The sequence below is a fragment of the Myxocyprinus asiaticus genome, chromosome 8 (assembly GCF_019703515.2).
Source record: "Myxocyprinus asiaticus isolate MX2 ecotype Aquarium Trade chromosome 8, UBuf_Myxa_2, whole genome shotgun sequence".
Taxonomy (NCBI): domain Eukaryota; kingdom Metazoa; phylum Chordata; class Actinopteri; order Cypriniformes; family Catostomidae; genus Myxocyprinus; species Myxocyprinus asiaticus.
The window spans coordinates 2,929,896-2,957,787 of record NC_059351.1 but is presented as its reverse complement, the minus strand read 5'-3'; the positions used below and the strand labels follow the sequence as shown (position 1 = coordinate 2,957,787).

General features: G+C 41.0%; 1 protein-coding gene across 2 annotated transcripts; it reads right to left on the bottom strand.

Moving 5' to 3' along the window:
- Window position 1: 1 nt before the first annotated feature.
- lcorl (ligand dependent nuclear receptor corepressor-like) lies at window positions 2-27,365 on the bottom strand. Of its 2 annotated transcripts, XM_051704977.1 has the most exons (8): window positions 27,226-27,365; window positions 23,443-23,508; window positions 23,228-23,307; window positions 22,808-22,940; window positions 18,952-19,167; window positions 11,413-11,485; window positions 1,950-6,385; window positions 2-1,407 (listed from the first exon to the last, which is right to left on the bottom strand). In XM_051704977.1, the coding sequence occupies exons 1-8, from the start codon at window positions 27,320-27,322 to the stop codon at window positions 1,394-1,396; spliced, it is 5,115 nt and encodes a 1,704-aa protein (XP_051560937.1). In that variant the 5' UTR covers window positions 27,323-27,365; the 3' UTR covers window positions 2-1,393. The 2 variants fall into 2 exon arrangements, with proteins under 2 accessions (XP_051560937.1, XP_051560938.1); XM_051704978.1 differs by lacking the exons at window positions 2-1,407; window positions 1,950-6,385 and adding an exon at window positions 6,602-10,732.
- Window positions 27,366-27,892: the final 527 nt, after the last annotated feature.

Below are 27,892 nucleotides of genomic sequence, written 5' to 3'. Positions count from 1 at the left end.
GTTGTTTAAAAGTGTAGCATCAACTAAGCTTTTTATTGCACAGACGTAAACCAGTCTTGTTACAAGGGGGAAAGGACAGGGTCATAGACTAATAACACCAACAGCAGTTGGAAACAAAGGCTAGCAATGCAGTATTGAAATAAATAAATTGGAGCAAACTAAACATGCACAGGCAGTATAACTAGTTTAAATGCTCTTGGTAGAGGCCGAGTTGATTGACCTGGCTAACCACACAGTTACACCACTAGGGTAATCAATACCAGTTTAGGCTGAGACCACCGTGCCTTACCAGTAGATATCAGGAGGTAGGTGTCATACTGCAATAGATCACACATTAAGGTTTGCACAAAATATCTTCTATTCAAGAAATTATAAGTGGAACATATGTCTCTAGATCACCCTAAAAGCTTTTAATTAAAAAAGTCTGGCTTTCAGAGACTAAAACATTGCACCACAGTGACGTTATACATAATAGTTGTCAGTAAAAATAAAATGGGTAACAGTTGGAGCTTGGTAGTGCAAAAACAAAAATCAGGTTGTAAATTAATGCTTGAATTAACAATTTGGCAAACAGTCAAAATTCACAGAAGTTTAAGAAAAGCAAGGTTTCCATGGAAGTTAAGAGGACACTAACTGGATACAGAGATGCGCACACACACAAATAAAAATATATTCTTCATGCTTTGTGAGTACAGTCTGACTGGACAGTAAACAGAACTGAGTTGTTTTTACTGACTTAATAATAGCACATAAGAGAACTATTACACCCTACTGAAGAAAAAAAAAGAAAACATGGTGGTTTCCTGTTTCAAGCTGGTCTCCAAACCTGAACATCTGAAAAGTGTCCAAAACCAGCCAAGAGACCAGCAAACCCATTTACACTAGCTTAAGCAGTTTTTTCATCAAGGGACTTTTCCAACAAAAAGATTGCCATGTTACCTTAAAAAAAAAAAAAGTACTTGCAAAGAACCCATTTAAAGAGCTATTTTACAAGATACTGTAAAATGTAGATGAATGTTTGAAATGAACATATGTTTGGCTTATATGTCTCAGGTTGAGCTCTGCTATGAGACTCCAATATCACAGGTTAGACAAACAGAATAGTCCTCATGTAACCTTTGATACTCCTTGCAACAATCTTTCCTTCACTTGATCTGCACCAAGAATAACATGAGGGAGCTTTTAAAAGGGAAAAAAATCATTTCACAAACAAAAGATCAAAGTAGATTTAAATAGTGCAACGAGTGTCTAAATAATGACAAGTGTCAAATCTTTTTACTACATGATGCTTGCTGAGGTCCCGTGTCGTAATGCTTGTGATACTCAGACAGGCCACTGTTAAAAGGCACCTTGTATTTGAGTTCAAGAGAATGTCTTGGAGTCTGGTCCCAAATTATTTCAAAGATCCTGTAAACAACAAATTGGAGACATTGATATTTGAGCTCTGAAGAGAATGCAAACTATATAAACGGGACATGCTGCGATATTTAAATCTTTACCTGATAAAAACACCAACCCAACATTGAAAAAAGACCATCCACACTCCCCCAGTCAATAAAACCCCCACTGGTAATGTGTTACAATAAGGTTCCATTTGTTAACATTAACATGAACTAACCATGAAAAATACTTTAAGATTAACAAATGCTGTAAATGTTATTTTTAACATATAGTAATACATTTTCCTTTAATCAAAAATTGTATTAGTTAACATTAGCAAATGCACTAGGAACTAACGTGAACAATGAACTATTGTATTTTTATTAACAAAGATAAATACTGTTAAAAATATACAATTGTTTGTTCATGTTACCTAATGCATTAACTAATGTTAACAAATGGAATCATATTGTAAAGTGTTACAAAAACTCACTATTCAATTTTAATGTCAATTAAACTATGCTCTACAGAGACAAACTAAAGTGAACTAATGCTAAAAGACAACTTACCGAACACAAAGTCACACCACCTCGCTCCCAGAACACCCCTGCTGCTCCTTGATTGTCTGAGCATTTTTGGGGGAGATGTTCTTGTGCTGCAGCTTTTCCATTTGCCTCTGTTGCTCTGGCTTTTTGGGGATAAGGGCAACTGTACTGGAAATTTTAGTGTCCGCCCCATCATAATGCCCTCAGTCTCCTCTTGCTCTGGAGAGACATCATAGAGCTTTACTGTGCAAATGTTACATTCCTCCGTCGTTGATTGTGTGTTTGGGGAGTTGATCTTTTTTAGAAACACCCTGCACTCTTTCAGGGACTCAGGACTCCAAGCTTTGGAGCTGATACTTTTTTCTTCTGTAATCTTTTGGGAAGCTTCGACTATACCTGGGCTTTTAACTAAAAGCTTTAATGCATTTTGCGCTTTCATGGCTGGTGTGGGTGTTTTATCTACCAAATTAGGCATTTCGTTTAACAATTCAATAGTCTGAGCACCTGAAGTCTTTGTTCTCATCTGGCCACAAAAGACTTTGTGTGCCTTCTCAGCTCTTAATGCTTTCCTGTGCCTGGTTTTAAACTTTAGCCTTACTCTGAGCAAAGCTGTTTTGTAGGCAACCCATGTGCCTTTAGACCTAGACATCTGCTGCCCTACATTATGCCTCAGTTTAAATGGTGATATGTTGAAGAGCTTTCTCTTGACTTGTGACCTCCTTGCCATGGACAGCATTTCTTGAGCTTGCTTGTGCATTGATGGACTCTTTGGGACAACTTTAGCAAATTTTTTTACATGTTTCCTGAGCCGCTCTGCCTGTGGACTTGGGCAAATATTCACTTTGCAATTAGGTCTGCTGGAGTTGTAGTGAAAGACCTCCTTGGGATTTCTTGCACTCGTCTTCTTTACAATCGCAAGGGACTGAGTTTCTGTGGTCTGCATAAACCAGTTACAGAGCTTCTCCATATTATAGCTTTTCTCAAAGAGCATTTTGATGGCAGAGGCAGACTTCCTCTCAGAACTACTAAGCCTCTCGCAGGTTTTTGGTTCAAGACTGGTTTTCATCTCCACTGACTTGCTGGCCTCTAGGACATCCGATACCCAAGTATTGGACATCAGCCTGATCCTCCTGGCTAATTCTTCATTTAAGATCTCAGGTGATGCTGAGGTAGGCCACCACCTAAAACCTTCAGTAGATGAGAAAATTGTGTCCACTGACACAGCAGAAAAACGGGCTATATCTTGCATGCAGCTGACATTCTTGGTCTTTGTGGAAAGTGCATTGTTTGGTGGCTCCTCATGTCTGCTCCGTGTAGGATGGCTGGCCTCCGATCTAGCCTTATTCAGTAGTAGTGTTTGTGACCTACGGACCAGCGCACAGGACCTGGCAGTAGCAACAGAGTGGAGCAAATGAATGGAGGGTTTCCGCTCTCTAATGGAATGTCTCACTGGTATAAGTGTCCTTCTAGGATTCTGACAATGTTCTTTCAGTGCATCCACTTCATCCTTGTGAATGTCAGTAGGAATACTGATCGTCTTCTGCTCTTTGGAAGGTTCAAGTTCAACTAGAAGTGTCCTTCGGTGCAGATGTGAATCTTGTGTGTCCCTTTTCATGTGTATGTATCTTTGCCTTGGTGATTCTGTGGTGACTGTGACAGAAATCCCAGAAATCTTGACCTTGGGAGGTCTTCCTGGTTTTCTTGATGCTGCCGTGTCACTTTGACATTTGATGTTGCTGCTGGAATGGACTTTGCATTTCCTATCTTTGACAGGCATAAACAAATTGAGATCCTTTAGCTGATCTTTGGTCATTTCATCATCACTGCTTGTTATTCCAGAACATGTCTTACTGTACATGCCACTATTAAATACTTCATAAACATGTTGGTGTGCTGGGAAATGACCCAAATCCTCAGAAACTACCCTCCTTGCCCTTCTTGATCTTCCATACACTATGGTAATCTTTAGATTTTTGTTTCCATCATCCTTACAAGACATTTCTGATGTTTTATGATTCACCACACTGGACACAGTTTTACCTCTTGAAGCACCTGAATCTACCATTTTTGGTTTTGGAGGTCTGCCAATGGGACGTTTCACAGACTTCTCAATTTGTGGCCCTAATTTTTTGGGGCGCCCAGGACGCCTTTTTACTGGTGTTGTTTGATGTGCAGTTGGTACTGTTTCTTGGTTCACACCTTCACTGTTTGAACAACTGGGCGATAATACATCAAGTGAAGCCACTTCTTTTGGTGAGGTGCATTTGTTCCCACCACGCTCAATGGTTTTCCCTGGAGCAGGATCAATGACTGAATCCTGCACACGTTCATCTACTGCACTGCCTGCCCAGGACGATTCTACACATGGATCAAACATCTCTCCATGTGAATTTGAGCCAGAGGCGGCTGCTTTGAGTGTATATTTTACACCATCTTCACCTCTCACAGTGGAAACAAACATAAGCTTTATTGGACTGTTGTACTTCAATCCAGACGGGCTCTTTTTAGCATGTTTTACACTCTCAGTGGTTGTAGAGTTAGACACAGATACAGCAGGACAGTGTGAGTCAGTGTCTAGACTGTTTGTTCTATTAGGTTTAGATCTTTTTGATGGTAATGAGGAATTTTGGCCTGTTTTCCTTTTTCTTGAACTCAGTTTATGGTGATTCCTTCCATCATTGCCATTCTCACAAAGTGGCTCTTCTTTGGATGAAATGTCATCTTTCAGTAAAGCCATGTTCTGTGGAACATCACAGTCTTGTTTTTCATCTTCATTTATGAATGGTTGTTCATCACGGACACTTTCTTCTGACAGTGCTGTTGAGGTGCTGTCCGTAGGGGAACGCTTGATAAATATACTTTCTGAAAAACAGGCCGCAAAATACATCTTTCGTGGTTCAGTGACGTAAGAAGAGAAACGCTGGGGTGGAACAATATTTCGTCTGGACCTTCCAATTTGAACAGTTAGCCTTTTCTTTTCATGGGTATTTGCTTTCGCCTTCCAGTGACAACCAGTAGTTTGTGACTGTGCCCTTTTATCACGAGGCAGTAGTTCTTTAAGACCAATATGTTGGGGTTGGGTTTCTTGGTTCTCCTGAATATGCTGTGTCTCATCACTGTGTGTGTGAGTTGTCAGATTGTCACAGGAATCTTTTAGGGGCTTTGTGTCCACCGTCTTGGATACTCTCTCCAGCCTACTGCATTCAAATTGATCAACAAGAGCATGTGTGGGGGGAGGTTTAACATTTTTTGGACACTTATCTCTCTCAAACCCTATCTTCCTCCTGCAATATGATGGACTAAGTCTGGCCAAATCTCTTTTGATTTGTAAGCTTTGTCTTCGTGATGATGGAAGGTCTGGTGACTTGCTCATGGCCTCTAAAGTTTCCAATCTCCTACGGAAACGTGTCTGAGGTGATTTCTGTTCTGTGGCTACATGCTGTTGTAAAAGCTCATTAAGGTTGTAATCGGTGTCACTACTATTGTGTAGTACAGTTGTTATAATCTCTGTCAAATGGGTGTCATCACTTGTCTTGGAGATTTGATTGGCATGGGTAAAAAGAGTCTGTTCCCTCTCTGATGGTTGGATACTCTTGAGCTTTTCAGTGACTCGATCCATTAGGTCTCCTATTAAAGATCCACACTGGTGGTCATTCTCTTTCTCATTCTCTGCTTGTGAATGAGATGTCACAACCTTCTTGCAATGTTCATCAGTAGATCCCAAACGAAGAATGTTAGAGTGCAAAGCTGTGTCTTCAAACTCTGTTCTGTGAGGTAGGAGTGGAGGTGGTGCCATATTCAGGCCCTTGCAGTCCTGAATGTGGGAGATGCTTGTCTTTGCAGCCATTTTGCACTCAGTGTCCACAGGCTTTGGTGAGAGTGGTGGTGGAGAGGGGCTACGACTTCCTTTACCGCCAATATGAGAGTTAAAAACGTTTTTGGAGTTGACTGGGACACCTCTTGGATAAGCAATATAGGCGTGATCATTCTGATGCTGGCACAGGGATATTTTTGTACAACAAACAGTAGAGTTAGAACAGCTAACTTTGCCAACACATGCCATGGCTATGTTCTGGCAGGAGTGGCCATGAATGTTCTTCAGACACACACATATAGGAGCAAACACACATGTTGAAACCCTACAAGCTGTTCTACAACAAACGGCAGCAGTTTCAGAGCAGTCACTTAATGTAACTGTTTGGATTTCATTATGCATTTTTTTGTCAGCATGGCAGTAGAGGGGTTCAGCCTTAAACTGTCGTCTCTGAGCATCCCGCAGAGATTCAGATATGTTGTAGTCTTCCTTCATGTCCATTAGAATGTGATAGAGCAGCAATCTATGGCGGGAACAAAGCGAAGACATGACTTTCTCCAACACAGTGACTCTCCAGACCTCTGGAGCTTTAGAACCGTCCTCCTTCCCCAGTCTGGACTGGTCCTCCTCATTTGGCCCTAAGGAACTATATAGATAAATGGGGATAAATCATTACTCATTCATTAATTCAGTAATGCACTTGATTGTGTGGGATAGCAGTAGTTTAAATATTGAATTAGAGTAAATCGGAGTGAACTTGAACAAAAGCAACAGATGGCTCAATTACTGAAAACTCAGTAAAATCCTTCTATAAACCGTTGCATAGCTGAATGTAAAAGATCACTGTTCATCTTAATAAAGGCATCAAATAACACAGCATTGCAGATACATTTATATATACACACATTACGTTTAACAGGTATTGCAAAAATCCACCTCTCTATAGCAAGCATGTATTAGGGGAAAAAAAAAAAAGTACAAACACTTCTGTACACATACGTTTTTATTGATAACTTGAAGGCAAAGGATGGCGATTGTAGTAACGCTTACACTCAGAAAAACTTTGTATACAGAATATCAGTTTAATCATTTTATAAAACCTAATTAATTTGGTCTTCTGACAATCAACATGTCTTTTGACAAAACCCAATTATAAACCGGTAAAATTACATAGGCTACTTGTCTGTTTTGCAAAGTAAATATAGCTCAATCCCAGAGACATCGATTTGTTAAAGACCTTGGGTCGAAAAATGATATATTTCTGAATGTAGGACAGTTACAAAGAGCACTAGAGTAATTTGCCTTCAGTACTCCATCTTAAATTTACAATAAATGTCATTTTTGCTTAATGCAATTTTGATTAGCCCCAACATTCTAAAATGTTAAAAAAGAGACCACAGCAATATAAATATTTTAGACACAAATAAATGTTTAAAGGACCAAACAGCTTTTTAGTATTCCCCCCATCTCAAGTTGATCAAAAAGTCATTAAGAATAAATATAAACACACTGAAGAACATTACAGGACAATTAACTCACTTATGCATGCAAGTGCAGTAAAGCATCACACATATCAATGTGCAAGAGCAACGAAGTGCTTCAACACAAAATCAACACAACATTTAAACTTCATAGTCTGATTACATCAAATTAAATAACACAAACACAAATACGATTAGATATTAGAATTAGAGGGAATCGTATAAAATCAATCTTAGTGCAACAAATATATGCATAAATAACTGATTGCAAAATGAATCATATCCTGCAACTGTTATGAATATGAAATTACATGTACTCTGAAAGGCCTAAACTGGTGATTTTAATCCATTTAGTGATCCATCTCATCAAGACAAATGGTCTCCAAAGGAAAGAAATGTAATTTAAATAATTTTACATTTAGCCTTTCTGAACTATAACCACTCCAAAACACACACTGTCTAGAAACTGGCTTTGGATGAACCATATTTGGCTCTTCAACGGTATCCTAAGGGCCCTTATCTGATTATAAAAGAACAGATCGAACACCAACATGCTCCACAATTTTCATAGGATTGTTGTTACCCTGAGAATACTCAAATGTGAATTATACACGAGACTGCCTTGGCATTGTTTCTACACACTAACATTAGGATTACAATGTGATATGGATGGGGACCAATATTCCCCATAGGGAGCCTAAAGGGATCCCACATAATGAAAATCTGAAAGCACAGCACTGAGAATACATCTGTATAATTTAAAGTATCTAAATGTCATTAACGCTTGTATAACTGCCCTTTACGGTAAAAGTGAGACCGTGCCCGTGACGCATCTATCCCCGAGAAAAACCGAAAAGTTTGTTACATTGGTAATCATAGTAATAGCATGGAAATCCACAACACAAATTCTATAAATGATTCATAATGGTATATAAATCCATTACTTCTTTTCAAATATTTTCTTCGAGTAAAACTGCTACTAGCCTGTACACTAACCTTGCAGTAGCTGTAAGAGCAGGCACTGTTTTATTGAATTTAAGAGCTGTGAAGAACATTCAGGATGGGTTATGATAAATGCTTTTAAATCAGAGTTAAATATAATAAATGTTTCTTTTTCTTCTTGGGGGATCATTTAACTTTGAGGAGCAAGCAGTAAACCATTTACAGAACATTCACAACACAAAAATTAACATTAACATTGCATATGGAACTATTCATATCTCCGAAGCTTAAATCACAAAATTCACATAATGGCTCAGCTGCACTTTGCAAAGCACTGCAGGTATACTTGTGAATCAGAGATCAGAACTATGATAAAAAGATGCCATTCAAGGTCAGTAAACGGCCATATTCTTCATAGCTAATATGAAACACGATAACTTATAACAAGTATGTGTGCATCTTTTGTAAAGTGCAACTGAATCTTACTCTTGAACTACAAGAGCTTCCGAAACAGTTCAAAAACAGGTCCAAACTATAAGAACTCTAATAGGTCATTAAAAGCTATAGTTATCATTAACAAGAGAAAAGAACGCAATTAAGCAAGAGCAGCAAGACTACAAAAATCTGGCCATACAAACAGAGCAATTCAGAGTAGCACCTGGATCAGGCTTTGCATTCCCTTCCCATGATGACTTCATCATGGAACAAACAAGGACAAATTCTGATCCACACTCCGCAGCACCGTACTCTGAACCGCTTTTGTTCATGAAGTGTGTAGTGGACTGGCAAAACGACGCCTTTAAGTGTGAATAACAACATTATAAAGCAGAATCTGAGTGAGGATTACAGTAGTTCAGAGTACTGAAAAAGTAATGAATATGAATCTATTATTATTCCTTGTAAAACACATTCACTGAGACTTGCATCAAGCTTTTTTCTATCCCGTGCACCATTCTAACATGCATTATGTTGCATTTCCAACTTGGTATCCAAACCTACCCATTGCATATAAGGACTGACATTTCCCACTAGTTAGTTAAATGAGGCATTTCAGGCTTACGGTCCCGAAGTTGCCACACAGACACCATATAAAATACTGTGAGAATAGACTTGAAATGAAATGACCAGTTGCTACACAGACTAAGTGTGAAAGCTGCATTCGACAATCATTAAGCTGAGATTAGCTTATGTATGAACAAAACCTGAATATTTCTTAGTTTTAAAACCGTACTTAACTTAAAAAAACAACAGTGCTTTACAATATCGTAAGTATATAATCATAAAGATAACCACAGTGAAACCCCTGAATAGACTTTTTAAAAGGCATGTTTTGTGATTTCATGAAATGTACCATATAACTTGTGGTTAAGGATTCAAGTGTATCTTCCAAGTCTGCATTAGGCCCTGACTGCATGTTAAAAAAAACTTTTGTTGGCTGTAGTTTAGGCGATGTGTGTTGGTTAAAACCATCTCTAGGAAACAGTTGAGGTTTTGGTTTTCAGTTAAGACTGTTTTTGTAGGCAGTAGTTGAGGCATTGGTTGTTGTCCCTGACTTTCCAGATCCTGAACTTGCTGCTTCGGCCAGACGGAGCTTCTTTTTTGGAGGGGTTTTGAGCGTGCCAGTTCGCTCTTTCACTTTGTACTCCAGGGTGCTGTGTGGAATCCCATAGACACCCTGCGCTTTCGACACGCTCATCTTCCCACCAATCACCATGGCTATGGCCTCCTCCAGGATGTCGTGGTCATATTGTCGATAACGGCCCCGTTTTTTCCGTGGCTGCTTGTCTCGACGGTCATCGTCACTGCAGTCAACAACACTTCCAGTGACGCTCCCACCGACACTCCCATTCTTTATGTTCAGACACAGTGGAGGCAGGTCACCCTGGAGTAGACGTGACTCCAGGCCAGAGTGGCTTTCGACCAAACCCTGTTTGGGGAGAATGGACTTCAGCTTGTGGAGAGCAGTGGAGCCGTCGGAGGCTTTGTTGGCCTGGTACACCACATCCACCAAGCCTGCCAGATCCAGCTGGGCTTTGGGTTGAGCACTAAGGCGTACCTGAGGGATTCGGATGTGCACAGCTGGACCAATGGCAGGACTCTGAGGAGGTGTGGCTGGCTCAGAGCTCGAAAGGGGTCTGTCGTTCTGCTCCCGCAACTGCGAGACCATCCTCTGCAGGGTTAAATGGTGAAGGTATGACGAAGCAGCCACTGCTGCTGGGAACTTCAGCTCAGTGTGCTCTGGAGAGAGAAATTTAAATTTTCCTACTTCAGATTGCTCAGACTGAGTGCGAGCCCAGGCCGCTACCTTCTGCAGGACCAGTCGTGTGTCATTGGTTGGCCACAACGCATTTGTGCCCCTACCGTTCTCTCCAAAGATCTGTGGTCCTCCTGCCTTCCACTCTGGTGATAAGGCCTCTGTCCGTAGCTGTAAGGTTTTTTGAGGTATCCCGTATAGTATGGCTGCTTTGTGAATGTCCAGTGATCCAGACCGAATATCTTTCAAGGCTTTAGATAGCAAACCTTCTGCAAACTCAGAGCTGCGATCCAAATAGTCCTCTCTGACTGGTCTCCTAAGGGGAGGTGGGTGGGAGGATGAGAAACGAACGGGTGAGCGGACCAAATGACAGGACACACTCAGGGTCCACTCCTTTACTGCCTTGTCTTTTGGTAACATCACTCGTTCTCAATTGTGTAATCACTGTTTGTTTTTGGCCTTAGGTTGCAAACGATACTTCTTGGAAGGACAGTCTCTCGTCAATCGTGTGGTGAAAGACAAGCATCTATGGAAGTACTTCCAGTATCTTTGCAATGCAGCTGCATTTTGTATTTCACCTATTTATTTCTCATGTGAAAATACTGCATCAATAAATAAATAAAAAAATAAATAAATACAGGTGGCACAGAGTAACAAGTGAAGCCCCTGACTGTTGGCAAATGTGACGTTACCTTCCAACAAGTTAGAAAAGAGTCAACCCCTTTGGCAGTGCAATAAAACAAACACTAAATTCTACATCAAAAATTGCATCAAATTTGAGGATTAAACTTTGTTCACACATAATGGTCAAATAGGATACAAATGAAACAGACTTGTACATAAAAGGGTCAGAATTATTTCCAATAAAAAAAGCATGTTGGAAATTTTACTCCGTCAAAATGTTACTAGTTACAAGTGTTACCATTTTGGTACCAGAATTTTCTTGAGTAAAACACAAAACTTGGTAAACAGGACAAGAAAAGCTCAAGTACTCACCCTGAAATTTTTTGCTGTGTAGATGCTGTTTCTGAAGATGTGTTTTTCTTAGAGAGGTCAAGTACTCCATCTACTGCGAAAAGAAATCCATAAAAATAATAATTAAAAACAAAGGTTATTAATCAAGTTTAAGTGCAAATGCATAAGATCATCTTAATTACATTAGGTAAATAGATAAACACTTATTTCACTGTGCATACTGAGTTTTTTGTTGGATTTTCTCCCCTTTTCTTCCCAATTTGGAATGCCCAATTCCCAATGTGCTCTAAGTCCTCGTGGTGTAGTGACTCGCCTCAATCCGTGTGGCGAGTTGCCTCCGCGTCAGAGACGTCAATCCGCGCATCTTATCACGTGGCTTGCTGAGCGTGTTACCGCGGAGCACGTGGAGGCTTCACGCTATTCTCCACGGCATCCACGCACAACTCACCACGCACCCCACCGAGAGCGAGAACCACGTTATGGTGACCACGAGGAGGTTACCCCATGTGACTCTACCCTCCCTAGCAACCGGGCCAATTTGGTTGCTTAGGAGACCCGGCTGGAGTCACTCAGCACGTCCTGGATTCGAACTCGCGACTCCATGTGTGGTAGTCAGCGTCTTTACTTGCTGAGCTACCCAGGCCCCGAGTTAGACATAATTAAAGACACAGTAAGATAGATCATCTGAAAACCCAGTAAAATAACTTTTTTGATTTCTATAGAGCAGATATAACAAATTAGAAATCAATTTAATACGATTCTTGTAAAAGGCATGTTTGCACACTTTTTAGAGGCATAAATGCAATCCAATAATTGATCCTAACCCTATATTAAATATACAAGAAATGTGATAACATATATATCTAGATATAATATTATGTATTATAATTCCACTGATTACAACATAGCTCAGGTATTACTAATAACTGCACATTGTCATATGAACAACCAGTTAGTAACTGCACTGCATGATTGAAGACTCACAGGTCTGAATCACAACATTAAATAAACAGAAACAGTTCCAGAGACAGTTTAGACTGTGTTATGTTTTAACAGCTCTTATTTCATTTCAAGTTGGACATTCATAACTTGCGCATCAGTATAAGATTAATTTGGTAACTGCTCTGACTGATGTACAAGTGCTTTTGATTCACTTAAAAAAACCAGCCCATAAGAGTCATTCGTTCGGTAATCGGACATCACCGGGCGTGCTGTGTGTTTCGTGCTTTCTGTCATGTAGCAATTTTAAATACTGACAAAATATTAATAATTCCAAATGCTTTCCATAATTTTGACTAGGGATGCATGATTTGGACAAAAAGTCACATTGCGATTATTTAGAAAAATACTGTGATTGCGATCTGAACTGCAATATGATAAACAAAACTAGTAAGTGATTCCTTTTTACCAAAATTCGGTAATTTTTGCCCATGTCTTTCTGCCAATAAAAGACTTGCACTATTCTTTGAGGGTTCACACAGGAGACCTTTTAAAAAGAACCAAACTCAGACCTTTTCACTTCGGCAACAAATAAATAAATAAAACGGTAAAACAGAAAAAACCCGCACTTGAATCTTCTTATTCAAATTGTACCTGTCCACTGTGTACCTGTTTTTGTACACTTTGTTATATGGTCTCAGCCCACTATTCATCATTATTTTTTGGAACCCAGTCAACATGAATATTAGGGATGCTTTGATCAGGAATACCGATCACCGATTTTCTTTTCATCTAATCGCAATCGACGCATTTACCAATTTGACATTAGATTCTGACATTTCATTCGGCTCCGTGTGAGTTCTGAACACTGGTTGGATTAGGGCAGAACCTTTGAGATTTGTCTGCCTGGGGTCATTACACTGGAGCTCACACCACAAAAACACACAACAGTGACTCCTTGTCTATAATCATGCAATGAAGAAAGGACCTCTTACCATGTTTTTTGTACAAATAAAAACCCAGATGAGACCTGTATAACGCTGCATTCACATGACTTGCTAGTGTGAAGGATCAGTGTCACCTCGGCGCCGTGTCGCGCTTCCGTTTTACCGGATAACTGGACAATTTGGAATTGGATTAAGTATAATTTACATGCGCAGTGCCAGCGCTAAAAGCAAAACTAGACGTTTTCCATGTGGAGTTAAAAAACAGCACGAATTACGTGAATGCAGCTTCACAATTGCTGTAGCAAAGTGGATAGTCACTAATAATATTGTGGAGGATGAGAGATTAAGAGATTTAATGTCCACTGCAGTGAATAACACAACCTAGTTTTTTTCAATTAGTCAATCTCCCACTTAGACTTTGTAAAACATTTAAATGTTATTTAAATCAGTGCTACTTCAGTGCATTTCTGTCTTTATATTGTGGAATACTTTGTTTGGAAAATGTTAATTAAACATTGTTACATATTGTTTTCTTTTATAAGAAGGGACTAAATGAATTTTGACAAGAATAGTAGTATACACAGTCAAATTTAAAGTTGGCATAAAATCAAAATTGACCCTATTTATTTTATTAATGCATGTTACTGGACTCATTATAAACAATTCATCCATGCATATCGGCTGTTTTATAAAATAAAAAAAAAACCTTGTAATCTTTAATCGAAATATCATGACTTGATATTCCGGTGAAATGACTGACGTAGTGGTACTCTGTTTTAACCGGTGGAAATATACCCTTCAGTATAAACAAACTTGCAGCTAATGCAGAAATTAAAAAGTGTATTTTCGGCTGTTTTCCACCAAACCTCCCATTCCTTAACCCCAACTTACTTAGTTACGGGCCAGCTTGCATGACTTTACATTTCGAATGAGGAGGAATAACGGCGAATTCGCAGAGGTGTTCGTGACATTTCACGCCTGAATTGCTGAGGTGATCACTACTGAATACAACGCTTCGGATGTCTCTGGAGTTTATTCATATTTTTAATGCAGTTATCTTGGGATGTACAGAATGAGTAAGTGTTTTCCCCTCTATATTTAGTGTACTGTGATTCAAAACGTTAAAATATTGTGATCTTTTACTCGCTTGTTTTTCAACGGCTACAGCCTGATCATAAGAGAAGACCGTGATGTGCTCGTGCGTTTATACTGTCAGTTTGATCATCAATGTGTTGAGATCGCTGTTCAATTTCACCGATAACCGGCTCTGGCTCGAGCAGCACGGTGGAAGGAGTGTGTGTTTGTAACGACTGCAAACTCGCATTCAGATCTGACTACATTCTGCTATGCAACGGCCACTTTTCACAATCCAATCAACAACCGATGGAGAAAATTAAGTCCACATCCTACATTTGTTTTTCTTGTTTGATAAGCCGTTTCACTCGGAAATACACTATATTGCCAAAAGTATTCGCTCATCTGCCTTTAGACGCATATGATCTTAAGTGACATCCCATTCTTAATCCATAGGGTTTAATATGACGTCGGCCCACCCTTTGCAGCTATAACAGCTTCAACTCTTCTGGGAAGGCTTTCCACAAGGTTTAGGAGTGTGTTTATGGGAATTTTTGACCATTCTTCCAGAAGCGCATTTGTGAGGTCAGACACTGATGTTGGACGAGAAGGCCTGGCTCACAGTCTTCGCTCTAATTCATCCCAAAGGTGCTCTATCGGGTTGAGGTCAGGACTCTGTGCAGGCCAGTCAAGTTCTTCCACACCAAACTCACTCATCCATGTCTTTATGGACCTTGCTTTGTGCACTGGTGCGCAGTCATGTTGGAACAGGAAGGGGCCATCCCCAAACTGTTCCCACAAAGTTGGGAGCATGGAATTGTCCAAAATCTCTTGGTATGCTGAAGCATTCAGAGTTCCTTTCACTGGAACTAAGGGGCCAAGTCCAGCTCCTGAAAAACAACCCCACACCATAATCCCCCCTCCACCAAACTTCACAGTTGGTACAATGCAGTCAGACAAGTACCGTTCTCCTGGCAACCGCCAAACCCAGACTCGTCCATCAGATTGCCAGATGGAGAAGCGTGATTCGTCACTCCAGAGAACGTGTCTCCACCGCTCTAGAGTCCAGTGGCGGCGTGCTTTACACCACTGCATCCGACGCTTTGCATTGCACTTGGTGATGTATGGCTTGGATGCAGCTGCTCGGCCATGGAAACCCATTCCATGAAGCTCTCTACGCACTGTTCTTGAGCTAATCTGAAGGCCACATGAACTTTGGAGGTCTGTAGCGATTGACTCTGCAGAAAGTTGGCGACCTCTGCGCACAATGCGCCTCAGCATCCGCTGACCCCGCTCTGTCATTTTACGTGGCCTACCACTTCGTGGCTGAGTTGCTGTCATTCCCAATCGCTTCCACTTTGTTATAATACCACTGACAGTTGACTGTGGAATATTTAGTAGCGAGGAAATTTCACGACTGGACTTGTTGCACAGGTGGCATCCTATCACAGTACCACGCTGGAATTCACTGAGCTCCTGAGAGCGGCCCATTCTTTCACAAATGTTTGTAGAAGCAGTCTGCATGCCTAGGTGCTTCATTTTATACACCTGTGGCCATGGAAGTGATTGGAACACCTGAATTCAATTATTTGGATGGGTGAGCGAATACTTTTGGCAATATAGTGTACGTCACAATAAGGAAATAAAGTTGGTCGCAACTTCCGTTTCATGCCAACTTTAAATACTTTCGAAATCTGCGGTTAACAATGAAAAATCATGCAATTAATCACGATTCAATATTCTTATCGACTGACAACAGTGATTTTTGTATTATTATATTTTTAACAATGCATTACATTATAGTATCTCGACTTATTTTATTTATCTAGGTTCCTTGCCTTTTCATTTTGTTGAATGTCGGTAATCAGTTCTGCTTTCACTCGTTCCCACTCGAGATTTAATGAGGGGAACACGCTCTGTGTGAGGAAAGATTGGAGGAAGAAAGAGCGAATGTTTGCAGTCTCAACAGGTGCTGCTGTTAATCCAGTTTACTCCGGAGTCATTTAATAAAGATGCTTTAAGTACACCTCATCTGTATCCCGTATTATTATTATGATACATGTGCCCAGCGGAGACCGAGATGCCACCACTGCAGACGATAATAAAGGCCTCATTGTGCATCTGTTACTCTTAGAACAAGATGGAGTTATGGAGCACAGAACCGCTCTAAAAACACTGTAATGACGCACTAAAATACAGACAGGGCACAGCAGCGCAAATAAACTTTTAATCAGACTATTTATTTATTTCACCTTACACAAGGTCACTTCGATTACTTGTGCAGCCCTAAGTTTTAACAGATAAAAATAAAATTAGGAAAACAATTTAAACCTAGCACATCAGTTTTCATCTTAACCATCTTTACTGTCACTTTACACACTGTGTATGTTTTAGAAAGAGAGCGAGCTCTCAGAAATGACCGTGAGATTATGCAAAGTGAGTAACTTAAAAACTAATGATACAACATAACTTTTTGTTATAGGCACAAAAATGTAAAATCACTTTCAAAAGTAACATTCCCTAGCATTGCAAATTATTAAATAGAACTTTTCACAAGACTCACCTGTTATGAAATGTCATTTTTTTATTACAGACATTTTAATATGGCTACATATAGCTAAGTTTATAGGAATGATCAGCTTGCCTCATAGTATTATTTGTGACAGAACGTAATAAGTTAACGCATCTAACATTTATAGGAAAAATCTTTGATACACCGATCAGCCACAACATTAAAACCACCTGCCTAATATCGTGTAGGTCCCCCTCGTGCCGCCAAAACAGTTCTGACCCGTCGAGGCATGGACTCCACAAGACCTCTGAAGGTGTCCTGTGGTATCCGGCACCAAGACGTTAGCAGCAGATCCTTCAAGTCCTGTAAGTTGCGAGGTGGGGCCTCCATGGATCGGACTTGTTGGTCCAGCACATTCCCATAGATGCTCAATCGGATTGAGATCTGGGGAATTTGGAGGCCAAGTCAACACCTTGAACTCTTCGTCACGTTCCTGAAACCATTCCTGAACAATGTGTTCAGTGTGGCAGGATGCATTATCCTGCTGAAAGAGGCCACTGCCATCAGGGAATACCGTTGCCATGAAGGGGTGTACGTGGTCTGCAACAATCTTTAGGTAGGTGGTACATGTCAAAGTAACATCCACATGAATGCCAGGATCCAAGGTTTCCCAGCAGAACATTGCCCAGAGCATCACACTGCCTCCGCTGGCCTGCCTTCTTCCCATAGTGCATCCTGCTGCCATCTCTTCCCTAACGACATGCACGCACCCGGCCGTCCACATCAGACCAGGCCACCTTCTTCCATTGTTCCGTGGTCCAGTTCTGATGCTCACGTGCCCATTATAGGCACTTTCGGCGGTGGACAGGGGTCAGTATGGGCACTCTGACCGGTCTGCGGCTACGCAGCCCCATAAGCAGCAAGCTGCGGTGCACTGTGTGTTCTGACACCTTTCTATCATAGCCAGCATTACATTTTTCAGCAATTTGTGCTAGAGTAGCTCTTCTGTGGGATCGGACCAGACGGGCTAGCCTTCGCTCCCCACATGCATCAGTGAGCCTTGGGCGCCCATGACCCCGTCGCCGGTTCACCGGTTGTCCTTCCTTGGACCACTTTTGGTAGGTACTAACCATTGCATTCCAGGAAGACCCCACAAGACCTGCCGTTTTGGAGATGCTCTGACCCAGTCGTCTAGACATCACAATTTGAGTCACTCAGATGCTTACGCTTACTCATTTTTCCTGCTTACAACACATGAAATTCAAGAACTGACTGTTCACTTGCTGCCTAATATATCCCACCCCTTGACAAGTGCCATTGTAACTGAGATAATAAATGTTATTCTCTTCACCTGTCAGTGGTTTTAATGTTGTGGCTCATCAGTGTATATCCACTGTCATGTAAAATACTGGATTACCAAACCCAATTTGTTTGTAATTTGTTGCTGCAGCTGCAATAAACCTGACTGACTTTGTTTGCCCAGTAGTCCTTGATGGAAAAAGAAAAGAAAAAAGCAGTGGCCGCTGTCCATGGTAGACTACCTCTTACAAATTCCTTCAGTTCACTGCGGCAGCCGTGAGAGGGACATGTCGCCCCCAGTCCGATCAGTTATTGTGGACGTGACATCCCTGAATGTAGTCCTGGTACTTTTCAGGGAAATGATAAATATGACGGATAAAAATAGACCATGACAGACATTTTACAACTTAGTCCATCAGAGTGATGGATAAAGATTTTTTATAATGCAACTGCTGGTCAACACTGTCAGATCAGACCGTGGTGGAATGCCAGATTTGTCAGTAAAATTTGTCATTTTAGGTATCTGGCAGTGTTGACCCATATTGAGTCATTGGAAAGGCAGGACATTGTGCTCAAACTTGATGAATACCCCTGAGCACGCTGAACGGATTAATCCAAAATTTCTTCATACATTTTATTTTTTCAGTTATGTAGCCCATTTTGTCCCATGTCTCAAGAATCAACGACATAATATTGCAGTTACAAACTCCCGTACATGACGGTGTGCTGATCTCCTGAAGTGAAAACAGATGTGAATTCCATTTAAAATAAAACATTTATGGTACTAACCTTGCTGCAGGGCCTGGGAAGCCCGGCTGATAGTGAGGTCCAGGGGCCCATCAGGATCTGTTTCTTGAGGGAGAAGGTTAGAGTTGTCACTCAGGCCAATCAGTCCCTCATGAGACTGACTTTTACATGCATAATCCAAGGCAAACCGCCGAATCATCTTGCGCATCAAGTCCTGCGCCACCATTGGTATACTTGAATCGCAGCTCTGAGGGAACTCTGGGAAATTGAACACAGCACTAGTTGAAGATCTTATCTTATGAAGTAGAAAAATTCTATGCATTGAAGATTTTCCTTAGGTAAAAGTGCATTATTTCACCTCACAAATAGATTTTCGGCTGAATAATTTATTGCATGCGGTGTCCAAATGGAATTAAAGACAATAGACACTAAGCTTTATGAGACAACACAGGGATTTTCAAACCATTCCTGAAGCCTTCCCAGCACTACGCATTTTGGATTTGACACACCCAGCTCAGGTAAATGAAATGGTCCACTAATCAGCAGATGAGTTCATTTAAGTGTGTTAAATAAGAAAGACATTAAAAATGTGCAGCAATGGTTAAAGCAAAAACCAAGTTATTTTACAAGGCAATACTTGTTATATTTAGATTTTTATTCAGTTCTTCTCTATTTGTATCTGGTTCTTATTGGAGTCTTGCAAACAAACAGACGAGGATCAGCTTTTATCGGCGGAAAGAAAATGCAAAGCGAACTCGGAACAATGGAAGTGCGCATTTTATAAAAGCCAACTTTCACCACTGAATTATAACGTTATTATAAAAATGAGATAGACCTATAAGATATATAGGTTTATATATGCGTGTTACCCTAATGCCGTTGGAAGCTTCGGGTGATTCCCAAGTCCTCGTGGTGGCGTAGTGACTCGCCTCAATCCGGGTGGCGAAGGACGAATCTCAGTTGCCTCCGCGTCTGAGACCGTTAATGCGTGCATCTTATCACGTGGCTTGTTGAGCGCGTTACCGCGGAGACGTAGCACGTGTGGAGGCTTCACGCTATTCTCCGCGGCATCCACGCGCAACTCACCACGCCCCACCGAGAGCAAGAACCACATTATAGTGACCACGAGGAGGTTACCCCATGTGACTCTACCAACCCTAGCAACCGGGTCAATTTGGTTGCATAGGAGACCTGACTGGAGTCACTCAGCACATCCTGGATTCAAACTTGTGACTCCAGGGGTGGTAGTGAGCTACCCAGGCCCCAGGTTTTACTGTTATTTTTTAAATCTTTTTGTTTTCCATTTTTATTGATGTATATTGTTCTTTTAACCACAGGCGCTAGACACTGAAGTGTTGCTATGGTTATCACTTGTAAATCATCGCAATAAGAGCGCAACAGTCTGGTTCTGGAAGTAAAAAACCCATTACATTTTTCCATAGACAAACTGATTTTTAATGATAACTTATAAACATTTCAAAACAGACCTACCTTGAGCTCCGAGGTTGTTCATCGATGGTATATGCTTCTGTTGAAGCCATCTGTCTGCATTATTTCAACTTCACTGAGCACGTTTACATGCACGGGCTTACACCAATTATGCTTAAGCATATAAATGCAATAAACCGTGTTTGTTTATCGCCGTAAAGCCCATAAACGGCTTATGAATAACCCATGGGTAGATTTTTGCCCATTATGCCGATTTTGCATGCCATGTAAACACCTTACTCAGCATTTTCACCGGCTCATCCAATGTGCACATGTTGAGCAGATGCCTCTTCACAGTTTGACGTCAGAAGTAGAGAATAATGCGATTATTTCAAATTTGCTGTCTGATTTTTAAAATAAGCTTTTAAGATTTTTGGGTGTGCTTGTAAACGTGCTCATTGTTTAAATAGCATGTTTTGCGCTATGTCTCCGCAGTAACGTGCTCAAGCCACGTGAAAAGATGCGCGGATTGACGGTCTCAGATGCGGAGGCAACTGAGATTCATCCTCCGCCTCCCGAATTGAGGCGAAAATTGCGTATTTGATAGCGGAATTCCTGGTAAACAAGTACATTACACATGGCACAGCAGAGAACCGTTCACCAATCGGAGAACCGCCTCCAACAAAGCCCACATAATTTGCCCACGACGCACTGTAAGTGACAATCTCCATTTACCCTTAAACTACTCATTGTACATTTTGTACTATATCGCAATAAACGTACAATATTTTGTTTCAATACTTAACAACCTAAAACCAATAGTTTGATATATTCCCATCATTTCTTTAAATTGCATCATTCGCAATACTTCATGGGATTGTAGTTTGTACCCTCACGAAAGATGTTAAGTACACAACCTTGTACCTTTGTCTTTTTGTCCAATTTTCAAATAATTTATTGCCTCAAAACAAAGTTTTTGATGTTGCAATTCACCTCGGAGCTGGTTGGTTTGGTCTTAGAACTCTTTTATAGAGGATTTTATAAAAAGCCTATGCAAAAAATATATGGGAAAAATACTCGCAGAACCCAGACACCGAATAAGTGGACAGCACTGTTGCGCTCTATTGCGGAAATCAGTTCTGTGTTTCATCCACACATGGAATGAAAATTTTAGCGGATTCACTCCCACATTTAAATGCTTGCTGAAGCACCCCCAGATCATCACCGATCCTCCACCAAATTTCACAGTGAGTGTGAGACACTGTAGCTTGTAGGCCTCTCCAGGTCTAAAGGTCATCTTTAGATGACCAGGTGGAGGATCGGTGATGATCTGGGGGTGCTTCAGCAAGGCTGGAATCGAGCAGATTCATCTTTGTGAAGGACGCATGAATCAAGTCACGTACAAGGTTATCCTGGAAGAAAACTTGCTTCCTTCTGTTCTGACAATGTTTCCCAACTCTGACGATTGGTTTTTCCCGCAGGACAATGCTCCATGCCACACAGTCAGGTCAATCAAGGTGTAGATGGAGGAACACCGGATCAAGACCCTGTCATGGCCAAACCAATCTCCAGACCTGAACCCCATTGAAAACCTCTGGATTGTGATCAAGAGGAAGATGGATGGCCACAAGCCATCAAACAAAGCCGAGCTGCTTGAATTTTTGTTCCAGGAGTGGCATAAAGGAGTGGCTTAAAGGAGTGGCATAAAGTCACCCAACAGCAATGTGAAAGACTGGTAGAGAGCATGCCAAGACGCATGAAAGCTGTGATTGAAAATCAGGGTTATTCCACCAAATATTGATGTCTGAACTCTTCCTAACATTAGTATTGTTTAAAAATGAATATGAACTTGTCTCTTTGCATTATTCGAGGTCTGAAAACACGGCATCTTTTTTGTCATGTTGACCAGTTGTCATTTTCTGTAAATAAATGCTCTAAATGACAATATTTTTATTGGGAATTTGGGAGAAATGCTGACAGCACTTTATAGAATAAAACAAATATGTTCATTTTACTCAAACACATACCTATAAATAGTAAATCCAGAGAAACTGATCATTTTGCAGTTGTCTCTTAATTTTTCCTGAGCTGTATATTATTATTCATTGCTAACATTAGACAGAATCTTTAAACTAGCTTGCTTGCATGATGTGTTTGCAGTTCAGCACCGCCTATTGTACAGGAGTGAATTTAGGGGTCATTTCAGCAGACAAATATTCATTTCAGTCTTGGAATGAATAGACCTGGCGGCGGCAGTTAGTTTTGCATTTACATTTTGCATTTGTGTGAATAGGCCTTTATATGGAAGTATAGGTGAATATAATATAATTTTTAGGTGGTCCTAATGGTAAGATCAAAGTGCATAACATTAGTATTGTCTTTCAGAGCAATGATAAAGTATCAGTTAGCTGTCACAATGAGATCACGCCCCATAGATAAGATGTCCTGGGAGTAAGGTAATATTGCTCACCCTTTTTGTGAAATATAGCGTGGAGGAATCGGTCTGCTTGGCACTGGAATTTTTCAGAGGAGGACTGGCCCTGAGGTGGGGGGGTTTCAGCAGGGGGTGGCGACCCAGGCACGATCACAGTGGGAGGATGGTCCTGTGTCACAAAAAGAGTGGACTGATCAGACACCTGCCACATTCAGCACAAATTCTTGATTGTAGCCTCACAGGCTTGAGGTTCATTCAGTTATGATTATACTGTATGTGCTTATGACAATTTTTTAACCATGCCTTATGAAGATGAAAGCTTGAATTAAAAAATAACCAGAACAACAGCTGCTAAACACACAGAATTATTCATCCTATTCAACTGTCAAAGCCAGCTTTTTCTTACCAGCTAACACACTAATTTAGTCTTTTTGTGGCTTCTGTGGGATGACTTACATTCAGTTTTTCCAGCTGCAGGTTGCAAAAGGAGCAGTTTGCATCCATGGACCAATCATCTACAGCCTCTGGTTCACACTCTGGGGGAGAATCAGATGAATCACGATTAGTGTCAATCAAAGATGAAGCTTAACACGGAGTTGATGAAAGGACTAATTTTCTTAGACCAAGCAAAGAATAAAATGATCCAATAAATAAACAACATAAAACCTCACCATCAAATATATTGAGATCTTGCAGCAGTCTTGGTCCATATATTCCCTCCAGTATACTTTCAAACCCTGTAACAATACACAACATATTAGAAAGAAATCCCAAAGAGTAAACATGCCCTAGACAACTAGCATTTTATGGGGCAAAATCCCGAAGAGCCTATTATCTGTGTTTTCTTCTTATTCTTCTTCCTCCCCATTGAGAGTCTATGGCAGTCTTATGAAGTGTTCATTATAAAATGATTACAATTGGCACACTGACAGGGCTGGGTCTGAACAGCCCCCTGACAAAATTTGGGGTCTCTGGGACAAACTCAATAGCGCCACCACCAGTTCAAATATTTACTTTTCTTTTGTGCAAATCTTTTGAACTGTTTGGCCTAGACACAAAATTGTATGGGCGTATAATTTCTTTCATGTTGACTGTAATGGACCCCTTAAACTAAAACAATGAAAACTCTGCTCATTACAATCCACCATCTCGGATTATGATGTTTATCGTTTTTTCTAGTCATGTTCTTCAAACATTCTCTGGTTCGTCCAAAATCATTGTTCAGATATTCTTCAGACCGAGCCGCACAAAAATGACTGTAATGAATTTTGATTTTCGCCTTTGTTGAAAAGCAACCACTCAAAGTTAACAACGTCGACGTGAAACAGGAAGAAGCCTGTATCCCAGCAACACATTAGTCTTTCAAAACGAAACTCTGCATGCTTCATTAGGACCATGCTCGGAGGGTACATGCCAAGTTTGGTGACAGTGCAACCTATTGGTCAAGAAATCTCAAAAATTGCTATTTTTGCCCATAACTTTTAAACCATTTCTTAATCATGAGGTTGGTGTCTATGGATTCCTTGGGGCTTGAGGATTTCGACGATACCAATTTTTCCGACATTGTTCATATTGCCCCTCCTTCACACTGAAATTATAAATTGATGCGTCTTTTGAATACTTTGTCAGAATTGAAATAAAATTGGTTATGCATCATTGACAGCATATCCTGTGGGTACCTGAGCAGTTTGGAGACAGCACCACCTTTAGTTTAAAAGATAACTTACCAAGACTTTAGTTTGTTGACTCTAACCTTGGCATGTCTTTTTGCCATCGATGGGCTGTGTCAACTGAGTGGTGCAATGTGTAATTATCTGGACTAAAACCTGAAAGATTAAGTGTTCGAATCCGATGAAGTATAGCTTTTAAAATTGCACTTCTGTTCACCTTTGGGTCTTCACATTGGGCTTACTATAACATAAGCCGTACTTCACTGCATAATTCAACACCACTGAGCTGTTACAACATTTTCTCACCAATTCTTTTGTAATATCAACTTGTCTATCTCTGGTGACTGTCACTGTTTTGGCCATTTGTGCACTGCAGATCAGAAGCGTACTGGTTCAAGCCCTGCTTGGGGTGACTCGTGAATCATATTTAATGTACATCATATTCGCTCTGTGCATTCTTTGGGGTTTGCTTAGTGTGTGACACTTGCTGCCAATTTTCGGCTTGGCCCTGCTTATTGCTGCTAAACATTTTTCAAAACCTCTGCCTCCCAGCACAAACTCAAGATAGCACATGTACATCTGAGATGTCTCTGAGATGTACATGCACAGACCTTTGACAGAAAAGCAATACAGACCTATTGCACAACAGCAAACAATGTAAAAAAATACGTCTTCCAGATCTAAACACGCACATCAAACAGACGTCTGGGTGATGTACGTGTGCTATTAGGGAAGTTGTTGATAAGCCTATGATGTATTTTCAGGTCTACAAAGACAATTTACAAAAGATTAAGGCTGTTTGTCTCTCTTAATTTGTATAACGGATCATTTGTGACAACACAGTGGCTTTTGATATACACCGATCAGCCACAACATTAAAACCACCTGCCTAATATCGTGTAAATCCCCCTCGTGCCGCCAAAACTGCTCTGACCCATTGAGGCATGGACTCCACAAGAGCCCTGAAGGTGTCCTGTGGTATCTAGCACCAAGATGTTTGCAGCAGATCCTTCAAGTCCTGTAAGTTGCGAGGTGGGGCCTCCATGGATTGGACTTATTGGTCCAGCACATCCCATAGATGCTCAATCGGATTGAGATCTGGGGAATTTGGAGGCCAAGTCAACACCTTGAACTCTTCGTCACGTTCCTGAAACCATTCCTGAACAATGTGTGCAGTGTGGCAGGGGGCATTATCCTACTGAAAGAGGCCAATGCCATCAGGGAATACCGTTGCCATGAAGGGGTGTGCGTGGTCTGCAACAATCTTTAGGTTGGTGGTACGTGTCAAAGTAACATCCACATGAATGCCAGGACCCAAGGTTTCCCAGCAGAACATTGCCCAGAGCATCACACTGCCTCCGCTGGCCTGCCTTCTTCCCATAGTGCATCCTGCTGCCATCTCTTCCCCAGGTAAACGACGCACACGCACCCGGCCGTCCACATGATCTAAAAAGACGACGTGATTCATCAGACCAGGCCACCTTCTTCCATTGCTCCATGGTCCAGTTCTGACGGTCACGTGCCCATTATAGGCACTTTCGGCGGTGGACAGGGGTCAGTATGGGCACTCTGACCGGTCTGCGGCTACGCAGCCCCATACGCAGCAAGCTGCGATGCACTGTGTGTTCTGACACCTTTCTATCATGGCCAGCGTTACATTTTTCAGCCATTTGTGCTACAGTAGCTCTTCTGTGGGATCAGACCAGACGGGCTAGGCTTCGATCCCCACGTGCATCAATGAGCCTTGGGCGCCCATGACCCTGTCGCCGGTTCACCGGTTGTCCTTCCTTGGACCTCTTTTGTTAGGTACTAACCATTGCATACCGGGAACACCCCACAAGACCTGCCGTTTTGGAGATGCTCTGAACCTGTCATCTAGACATCACTATTTGTGTCACTCAGATCCTTACGCTTGCCCATTTTTCCTGCTTCCAACACATGAAATTCAAGAACTGACTGTTCACTTGCTGCCTAATATATCCCACCCCTTGACAAGTGCCATTGTAACTGGATAATAAATGTTATTCACTTCACCTGTCAGTGGTTGTAATGTTATGGCTGATCAGTGCATAAAATTACATACAATATATTATAATATATATTACTAATCTGCTCAAACAACAAAAGCAAATACAGACTGCAGATGCATGTGGTCATTATGCCATGATAAAAATGTATGACTGTGACTGGCGCCCTTCACTTCAACTACATTTACATTATGTCAAAAAAAAATAAAATAAATAAATACAAAAGTTCACGAGCTTATCGTATTAACAGCAATGCATTACATGTCAACAGCGTGACGTAATATTACGGTTATTTAGTGATCTGTTTATGCAGTAAACATTAATTATGTGAAGACTACCTTAACTCGGTTCAACAAAAGTGTCAACACCGCTTAAGTTAAGCGGTATCTATTCAACTACCCGCATATTTCACACCATATATTCAAAAGCAGTTATCATTATTGTTATTATAGAATCACACGGTCATCTGTACCTCAGTATTAGGAAGAGAGGGTCAATGAGTGCAACGCTAACTCGGTTATCGAGGAATCAAGAAGTCGGGACAAAGAAAATGGAGCCGTTTTTGTTCTGTTAGCTACAAAAGCTATCGAGGACTAGCGCGGACGATGGCTACGGTAATGAACGTGACACGCTCGCTTAGCAACTCCGCGAGACCCGGGCAAAAACAGAAACCGAGCGCGAGACGGAGCGAATGGTGTACCCGAGTGCAATACGTCCCCGCGCTGAGCTACGCGAACAAACTTTGCTTTCATCTTACCGACGCAGTGGATGAGTTTGTGCCGCCATGAGTCGAGTTCCCGCCGGAATCCTTTTTTTTCCGCCGTGCACTTGGAGATCCGGCACTGAGTCGCCATTCTGTCCGTCCACCTTCCCCCCGGCTCTGGCTGTGACGTCACAGTGCGTCATCAACGTCCCGGTTCCAATTGATTGACACGTGTCAGAACAGGCTAGGGGCGGTGCTTAGCTATATAAACAACCCGCCTACCCCATTATATCTATTTATTTATTTAGTAAAGTTGTTGGATAAATAGGGAGTATTGTTTGAGGAAAAAATATATATATATTTATTTATTTATTTTAATTACATTTTGCTACTTGGTATTTTTCGATATTAAAAAATGTCGACAATGAAGTTTAAGTTACACTTGAGTATATTGTCTGCAGTGTTGGGTGTAATGCATTACTAAGTAATTAATTACTGTAATTACATTAATTTCTCAGTAATTTAATTACAGATACTTCTGATGTAATTGCGTTAAATACTGTATATAGACTATAGAACAATTCTATATAAAACAATAGTGAATGTTAAAATGTATAAAGTAAAATGTTTTCTTTTTTTTTCTCCCCAATTTGGAATGCTCAATTCCCAATGCGCTCTAAGTCCTCATGGTGGCGTAGTGACTCGCCTCAGTCCGGGTGGC